Source organism: Micropterus dolomieu, linkage group LG20 (genome assembly GCF_021292245.1).
Source record: "Micropterus dolomieu isolate WLL.071019.BEF.003 ecotype Adirondacks linkage group LG20, ASM2129224v1, whole genome shotgun sequence".
NCBI lineage: Eukaryota > Metazoa > Chordata > Actinopteri > Centrarchiformes > Centrarchidae > Micropterus > Micropterus dolomieu.
The window spans coordinates 31,084,003-31,092,883 of NC_060169.1; the positions used below are offsets into that span (position 1 = coordinate 31,084,003).

At 43.5% G+C, this 8,881-nt stretch overlaps 1 protein-coding gene across 7 annotated transcripts in view; it reads left to right on the top strand.

The window, feature by feature from the left end:
* LOC123958478 (A-kinase anchor protein 13) overlaps positions 1 to 8,881 on the top strand; it is a 106,910-nt gene that overhangs the window by 39,416 nt on the left and 58,613 nt on the right. For all 7 annotated transcript variants that reach the window (XM_046031818.1, XM_046031815.1, XM_046031817.1 and 4 more), the window contains 4 exons: positions 1,243 to 1,426; positions 2,754 to 2,949; positions 3,204 to 5,358; positions 6,674 to 6,759. In XM_046031818.1, coding sequence (XP_045887774.1) covers positions 1,243 to 1,426; positions 2,754 to 2,949; positions 3,204 to 5,358; positions 6,674 to 6,759 — 2,621 coding nt within the window. The remainder of the gene's footprint in view (positions 1 to 1,242; positions 1,427 to 2,753; positions 2,950 to 3,203; positions 5,359 to 6,673; positions 6,760 to 8,881) is intronic.

Sequence of the window (8,881 nt, forward strand, 5' to 3'; positions counted from 1 at the left end):
GTGCTTCAAGAACCACCACGCACAGACGTATGCAAGACATGGGTTTCAGCTGTCGCATTCCTTGTGTCAAGCCACTCTTGAACAAGACACAGCGTCAGAAGCGTCTCGCCTGGGCTAAAGACAAAAAGGACTGGACTGCTGCTGACTGGTCCAAAGTTAGGTTCCCTGATGAAAGTAAATTTTGCATTTCCTTTGGAAATCAAGGTCCCAGAGTCTGGAGGAAGAGAGGAGAGGCACAGAATCCACGTTGCTTGAAGTCCAGTGTAAAGTTTCCACAGTCAGTGATGGTTTGGGGTACCGTGTCATCTGCTGGTGTTGGTCCACTGTGTTTTCTGAGGTGCAAGGTCGTCACAGCTGTCTACCAGGAAGTTTTAGAGCACTTCATGCTTCCTGCTGCTGACCAACTTTATGGAGATGCAGATTTCATTTTCCAGCAGGACTTGGCACCTGCACACAGTGCCAAAGCTACCAGTACCTGGTTTAAGGACCATGGTATCCCTGTTCTTAATTGGCCAGCAAACTCGCAGAAAATCTATGGAGTATTGTGAAGAGGAAGATGAAGGCCACAACACCTGAGCAGTGCCACAGACTGATCGACTCCATGCCACGCCGCATTGCTGCAGTAATTCAGGCAAAAGGAGCCCCAACTAAGTATTGAGTGCTGTACATGCTCATACTTTTCATTTTCATACTTTTCAGTTGGCCAACATTTCTAAATATCCTTTTTTTGTATTGGTCTTAAGTAATATTCTAATTTTCGGGGGAAACTGAATTTGGAATTTGAAGTTGTAAGTTTTAATCATCACAATAAAAATGAAATAAACATTTGAAATATATCAGTCTGTGTGTAATGAATGAACATAATATCCAAGTTTCACTTTTGGAAATGAAATAAATCAACTTGTTGATGATATTCTAATTATATGACCAGCACCTGTATAAGTACAGTCCATTTTACCATTGTTGAAGACATACAGAGACAAGCTGTGGTTTTATCAGTCTATAAATGTGTAAAGGTCTGTTGTTTACTTGGTCGCTGTGGACCCTGAACTGGTTTAATTAGACGGCACTGTGGTGTTGCTAAGGTGCAGCAAGTGATGGTATGTCGGCTACTGCACCACAAATTGGCTGCCTTGACTGCTGCACTATTTTGTCTTTCTCTATTTCTGTCTTTTTTTGTGTGTGTGTTTGACTCTTTCTTGTATTTATTTCTGTATTTTTCATCCTCTGTCCCTTCCTCAGACCTGAATCCTCAGGAGACTCTGCTGCATTTCTCAGCACGGCGAGGTCTTGTTCGGGTTACGCACTTCTGGCTGCAGCAGCCTGGAGCAAGAGAAGCCCTGCGATTGGCCAACAGACAAGGTCACACCCCCTCCGCCATTGCAACCCTGCGAGGACACGAATGCCTCCACGAGCTCCTCACAAAGTAAGCACTGAGTACATATTGTTATGACAATCAAAGGTATAATTGTACAGTAATCGTAATGTTTCTTAGAAATGCAGTGCGTTTTAGCAAATTCAAAAACAACACAACATTTACAAGTCTTACACATCAGAGGGCAGATGGGGGGTTCCTCCAGGCCTTAAGGGCAATCTTGTTTGTCTGTTGTCTCCTCGGAACAATGGAAGTAGCCAAAGAATAGAACCACAAAGCCCACTGCAGCCTATATAGTTGAGGGCAAATTGAAAAGTTGTGGGCTGCCAGTATTGTTCCAAGAGAATCCAGAGAGACGGGAAACTATTTGCAACACAAAACCAAGCCTTGGTTACAATTTCTGTGTCTGCTGACCTGTTGCAGGACATCTCCACAACATCACACTCTGTGTAACTTTACTGATCCGAACACACAGCAGTGCTGTCATCTACAGAGTTAAATGTCAAGAGGATGTGTGTGTTTTGTTTGCAGTTGACAGGTATTATCCATAAAAACGCCAAAATTCTTGTCATATTTGTGTAGTGAAACATTAAACTGTGGGAAAAGAACTGCTTTTTGTTAAATGGCCTGAGACACGGGTTAAAGTGAAAATTGACCCTTTTTTATGTCTTTTAAGTGCTCTACTTATCTGCTGCAGAATAGTTTTCACTTAACTCCAAATGAAGATGCCACAAGCTGAAAGAAAACTACCACTTAGTGAGCTCGCTCATTACCAAGCATGCACTGAAGTTGCTTTACAACTTACAGCTCCCTCTTTATGTGTTGGTAATTACATTTCCTTCATGAAAAGTGAAGTCACTTGCAGCCTGGCTGGTGACCTCAGCCGCCAAGCCTTGCAGCTAAAGCAATCCACCCAGGATTACGCAAACAGATCTTCCTGACTGGGAGGTGTGCCTTTATAGCACTATCTTTATGAACAAAAGCACTGCACATAATTTCACCTTCAACAATCAGAGCGACTACACTAGGGAGAGTAGAGTTTTCTCAGAAACCTTATGGACTAGGAGTGGTCCTCAGGTGGGGTACTGCAGGGTGTATTTTACTACTGGAAAGGAAAGTAACATTGTTGGCTGACTGGCCACTGAACATTTTAACATTTACTAGCTACTTTATTACTTGACAGCATTTCTATAGGTCTATAATAGTCTCCACTCTGGAGAAGAAAAAACAGCAATGCACGTGGATTATTGAAAGAAAAGGAGGAGTGTGGATCGGCTGACATCACTTTTTAAACCTTCTCTTGAAAGCAGTTCTGTGCTGTGTTAGCCAATCACACTACAGACCCTTTGGGATGATCTAAGTGTTTATTTCACGGCAGGGCTGAGACGGACGCAGAGCCCGACAAAGGGACTGAGACTCCCCAGCTGGCCTCTTCAGAGGCCCGGGTAGTGTGCCACCTCCCCAGGCTGAACACACACACTCTGACACTGAGCGTCCACCCCGGCCACGACCCTCCGACCCTTCAGAGGAGCGTGGAACAGCTGCTGCACTTGATATGCCATCTCCATGCCAAGGTGAGTCACGCCACCGTGCCCTTTTTAGCACACTACCTCTAATCTGTGTTGGCTTCATCCAGGAGCTCTGCTGCTGTTGAACATTGTTGGATTGTTTGTCTTTTCACTGCCCTCATTTTGTTTTACCTTCAAGGTTAGTTTGTATAACTGGTGGAACACCTTATGCAATCACAGAGTTGGCGATTGATAAGAACTAGAGAGCAGCTCTGTTGGTTTCTCTGACGTTTATTCTTCTCCTTTTCTATATTCCGCAGGGAGTTTCTGTACTGGCGCTGCAGTTTGATTCTCTGCACACATCTGCTGAATGTTGTGATGGTGTAGAAACAGAGATAACCTGTCTGGAGCGACTACAGCAGCCAGCTACAGCATTTGAGTGCCTGGATACAGCAACAGGAGGGAGCTGGGTAGAAAACTGCTCAGTGGAAAGCAGCAGTAGTGTTGATTGTGGATATGATGAGACTGGGAATACAGAGAAAGGCTGGAGTTTATCTGTGAGTACTCCAACATCCAAAGTACGTTCACCGGAGCATACCCTTGGACCCCCAGAGGACCGGGTGTGTCTCAGTTCAAACACTGGGAGAGATTACTGGCAAGCGGAGGAGGAGGGAAGGGAGAAGCCTGTTGTTTCCACCCGGAGTTTGAGTTTGTGTGACAGGAGCGAAGGAGCACAGAGTGAGGCCGAAGGGGAAAGCCTCACTGTGGGAATCCTACCACAAGCAGGCTGTGGTAAACAGGCAGAGGAAACTGATAGAGGAGAGGCTGTGATCTGGGAAGGACAGGAGGCCACAGGGGGAGAGGAAAGATCAGAGCAGGAAGCAGAGGACAGCACGGCCAGAAGGAGAGAAGAGGAAACAAACTCTGAGTCAACAGATCTAAGAACGCCCTCTGGAGACACGAAAGCGTCAGTCATGGGCCAGTCCGTATCGTCAGAAGGCTTGGAGCCATTTGACACCTCTGATTCTGAAATGAAGGAAGGAGAGAATGTGTGGAAAGAAGAGATGAAACTTAGCCAGGAGCTCTGTGACGGACTCTCTTTAGAAGGGGAGAAGGCGGCAAGTGAAGGGTTAACAGACCCTGTATCAACCCTACGGGACCTCCCCAACCCATTGCTGATAGACTGCGGTGATGTAATCAAGGAGCCTGAATCTGCTGTTCCACATCTCCTGATAGAAGGCCTCCATGAGGGGGAGCCTCCACCAGACATAAACAACCTGGAACAAAACCAGGAAACAGCTGGTAGGGATTACTCTACAGAGCAGCAGTGGGGCTTGGCGCCAGAAACTGGTCATCATTCTGGGAATTGTACAGGAACAGCGAGCGGTGAAGACGTAGCTGAACCTTCTGGATACAGTATTGAAAGTACCAGTTTGCCAATGGATGAACCTGACAATACAGCTGATTGTCAAACTGCTGGAAACTCCATGGAAGACATACGGACTGATCCGTCACCTGAGCCATCACCTGAATTGACGACCTGCTCGAACAATAGACAAGATGATCTTGATTCAGGGTTGAGTCGTGCCCTCTCCAGTGATGATGATGGCAGTTTCCGATCAGTCGGAAGCTCCACAACAGAAATATTCCACCTCACTCAGGATAATCCTAGTATGGAGGATCACGACTTGCTTCAAACCAAAATCCTCAAGATGGAGGAACCAAATGATTCAAAGCCTGGTGAAAGCGATAAACACTCACTAACCGTGGACACAGGGCTCCCCTTGGAGCCGGTCACTGTCAGTGCACTGACAATGCCAGATTGCAGCCAGACTGGCACTGAGCCTGAGTCGCAACTGTCACCCAGCCTCCAGACAATGGAAGCTTTGAACCCTGAGGGGACAGGAGAGAAACTCAGCCCAGAGCTTTCCAAAGAGGATCTGTCATTAGGTCCAGCGTTGTCCGAGAGCGGGGACGCTACAGCGGTGAAGGTCGATGAAAGTGAAACTGGAGAGGCCAATGATTCTGAACTGAATGCAGGGATTGAGCAATTGGCATCAGAGGTCACCAGTAAGGTTTTGTTTGAACCCAGTCCTTCTGCTGCAAAAGAAAGTGAAGTGACTGGCCCAGTTGAAGGAGAATATCAGTCAACAGAGACCAGTGATACATCTGCAGTGGTCTCAGCTGAAAAGAGTGGCGATGTGCAGTTGGTGCCACAGCAACCCAAACAGGATAATTCAGAGATGACAGCAGCTGAGAAGTCACCTGATGAGGGATTAAGGCACTCAGAAAATCAGATCAATGTATCGTCATCACAGAGGGTCACTCCACTTTCAGATAGTGCAGATGTCAATGCCTTGGAAGTAGAACCACCTTCCCCAAACAATCACTCTTCCAGTGAACCTCATGTTGAGAACGAGATTACTCTTGACGCAGATGATGGAGCCTCACAAAGCCACAACAGTGCAATTCAAGGTGGGCAAACACTGATTTATTTCAGTTCCAGTTCAGGTTTATTCTAGTTCCACACACTCGCATACATCACAGGGCAATATGTTTGTCAAAGTCTTATTCCTAAACAAATATGGTAAATCAAATTCAGTCCTCCTCTAGTGATTAATGGCAATAGCGCCGCAAAGCTAAATGCAATGTAGCTCACCATATTTGTGCTCACAGAGGTTTTTGGTTTTTCTGTCACTTCGTGTTGTGATATATTGGTGTTGTGAAGATATTCCTCGCTTAGTTTTTCTGCTTTTTTTGTGCTTTTAAGATGTGACATCAGCTGAATCATGAGTTAATGTTACATAACAGGAAATACTGAGACCGTTTATATCTTTGATACCTTAGGCCACGTAAGCCTGAGAACACTTTGCTTTATATTCATATGTTCTGTGTTAGTCTCTGTCTCATGCACACTCTGGCTACAGACTAGCGTATGTCAGCAGGCACAGTCACATTACCAGTGCATGTGACCAAGTCACCAATGTGCAGCTAGAAAGGCTGGGTTCTCTAAAGCAAACATACACAGCTGATGTGAGTATGGAGCAGGAAGTGAGACCTGCAGAGTCTCTCTTCTCTAAGTGAACTTCCAGCACTCCTCTGTCGGCAATTTTCACTCATCAGGAATAATTGTACTGGACCCAAGTCCAATAAAGAGAGGTCAGGGGCAAGGTTGGTGTTGTGCGTCACACAGAGAGTGGGGTGTCATTATGAACCAGGGGATATATTTACAGCCTGATGGTGGCCTAGCATCCAGTAACAGAATAGGCGATCAGAGACTGGCTTTCTGTTGTTTTATATATATCCATTTCAATTGAATATTCAATCCAGATTCTCTTGGATATTTTAAAACACAAGAAAATCAGAAGCTGATGTTCTTTTTTTATAGAGAGTATTTTCTGAGACGTTTCCACTCCCTCCAGCATTCATCAAGTCATATTCACTTACATAAGCCTTCTAAGATAGATGCCTTTAACACATCTCAGATAATTATACAGTGCCATGGGGCCCTTCGGTTTCTGCTTTTATAATCAAAGAATGATTAAAACATTTACTTTCAAATGGTAACTGGCCACATGGAAAATGCTCCTTTCAGGAAAGTTTTATTAGTACAAAACAACTGCAGACACAAGCTGCTACATCACTATTGTACACAGTCAAATCCTTGGTGTATCTGCAATGTGGGTAGTCTCAGTCCCTTTCACTCTAAACACTTGTTATTGATTCCTATCTTTGGAGGATGCCAGTTGCCATTAGGACTGATTGTATTGTGCTGTGTGCGTTTCTCCAGAGGTGGATGTCATCATGTCTGAAGAAACTGTAATTGATGCAGGGGGAGAAGAAAATGGCTCAGCAGAGGAAACAGACTTCTCCACGGTAAGCTCAAAGACTCTTCATTCAGCTGTCAAGCTCTGCTTTGTTGAAGATGTACGTTTGATTAACAGGAGTGTAACATGAGTCATTATTTGCCAAACATTTTAAAACACCCTAATTAACCTTTTGCATGACGATGTTGTGAACAAACAGGTAGCCAAGCTCAGTTACTGAACTATTACATAACCAGGTGTAAAATGTGAAACTCAAGTTGAGTAGACCTTTTTCACAGTAGATATTTTGAATTGTCAAACACAGGCATAACTAATAACATCACTAACTGCTGCACTACAGTGTTATTAGTTCCACCTCTGCTTTTCCTGCTATAACAAGTGAAAATGTGCGCTGTGAAAAGGGTCTGTGAATATAATTAATTCAGGAAGCAACAGGAGTGCTCTGATGCTAGCAAGGCTACCAAGATGGTTAGCCAGAACATAACAAAATGAACAGAACAAGACTTTTGACAGGAGATAACAGAAAAACAGGTGAAGCTTATCAGTCAACACATCATCCATTACAACTGAAATACAAACATTTCTTAGAGCATTTTTTACTTTAGTGTTAAAGGACAGATAAACAAGTTTGCCAGTGAAGATGAATACATTAAAAACGCTATCAAGTGAATACCTACAGCAGACTTTACCATAAATTAGAATTGTATGTATTGTATAAATGTATGCTATAATGTGCGTACATTGAAAGTAGGTTATATCAGACAGGTGCAGTGAGTATACAGGTTGAGAATGACACAAGGCATGTTATTAGTCACCTTCAATTTTTAATGCGGTCCAAGGACGGACTGCAAATTTCCAAGCACAGCACAGTCTGAATACGAATCACTGATAATTGGAAGAGTTGGACATGAGTTCAATCCAGTTCAAATATGATGTAGGTGTGACTGATTTTCATTGTTTAATATTAATTTAATAATTGGCACCACAGTTTTTAATAGCCGTGCATCTCTTAGATTTAAGGCAATGTTAAACTTGCGCTTTTCATTTGCAGGACAGAATCCAATAGGAAATGAATATGCATGAAAAGAAACATGCAGTTCATGTTCAACAAAATTAATCTGGCCTCCTTTTGTTACTAATTTCCCAGAATTGCTAAATATGTTTTGGTGTGTAAAAACTTAAAGTAAAGTATGCCCAAAAAATTGGGGGTGAAAGAAAGGCAGGATTTGCTTACGAGCAGCTTGATGTGCCAAGTAGAGATTTACAGCGAGTGAAGGAATAAAACTGCCTAGGACATTTTTCCCTGGGAGTGAAAACTTCAAATTTGAGATTTGCAGCTTGTTTTTTTTTTTATATTTTTGGTTAGTGCCATCATTCAACAAGAAATATATGACATGTTGGAGTCTCTTTAAGCATGACCTCTACATTTACTTCATTGTAAATTTCAACAGAATATCTCTCCCTCATCCTGTGGGAGTCATGTTATGCACTTCAGTTACAATCTCAGCTCAGCCACTGAGCACATGGATGCGATCTTCACTAGACAAGGCTTTACTCTGAAATGTTGCTGACTGATAGATTCCTCAGCAGCCATAGACTGGAGTGGCTCTGCTTATTCCTGGGTTGCGGTTTAGATCAGTGGCTTGTTCTCAATGCCAGATGTTTGACGGCAGGATACACGCAGTCTGCAGGACGCTGGGGTCGCCAGCAGAGGGCGATGTAGCCTTGATGGCATCATTGGAGTTTTTCCTTTGACCAGTGAATTTAATGACCTGCCATTTGATCCTGTTGAAATCTCCTGTAATTTCTCTGATGAGCATGCAGTTTGGAGTCATGCTGGTGGTGAACAAAATATAGTAGGATTTGAGGTGAAGAATGGCCTGTTCACATTCAGCAGATTCATCCTCAGAACTTTAGCATTTTAGTTTACACTATTTGAATAGTAGTAATATTTAGTGTGTGAAGTTTTAATAATTGTACAGATATTATCATTAGAACAATCACAATCATCAACCATCATGACACTGACCATATTACACTTGCATCAATAGTATGTGAAATAATTTGTAAAGTGAAACTGAAGATCCAAATGAGAGAGAGAGCTCATCTGTGTGTGTGTGTGTGTGTGTGTGTATATGGGGGGAGAGAGAGAGGGGGGGGGGGGGGGGATT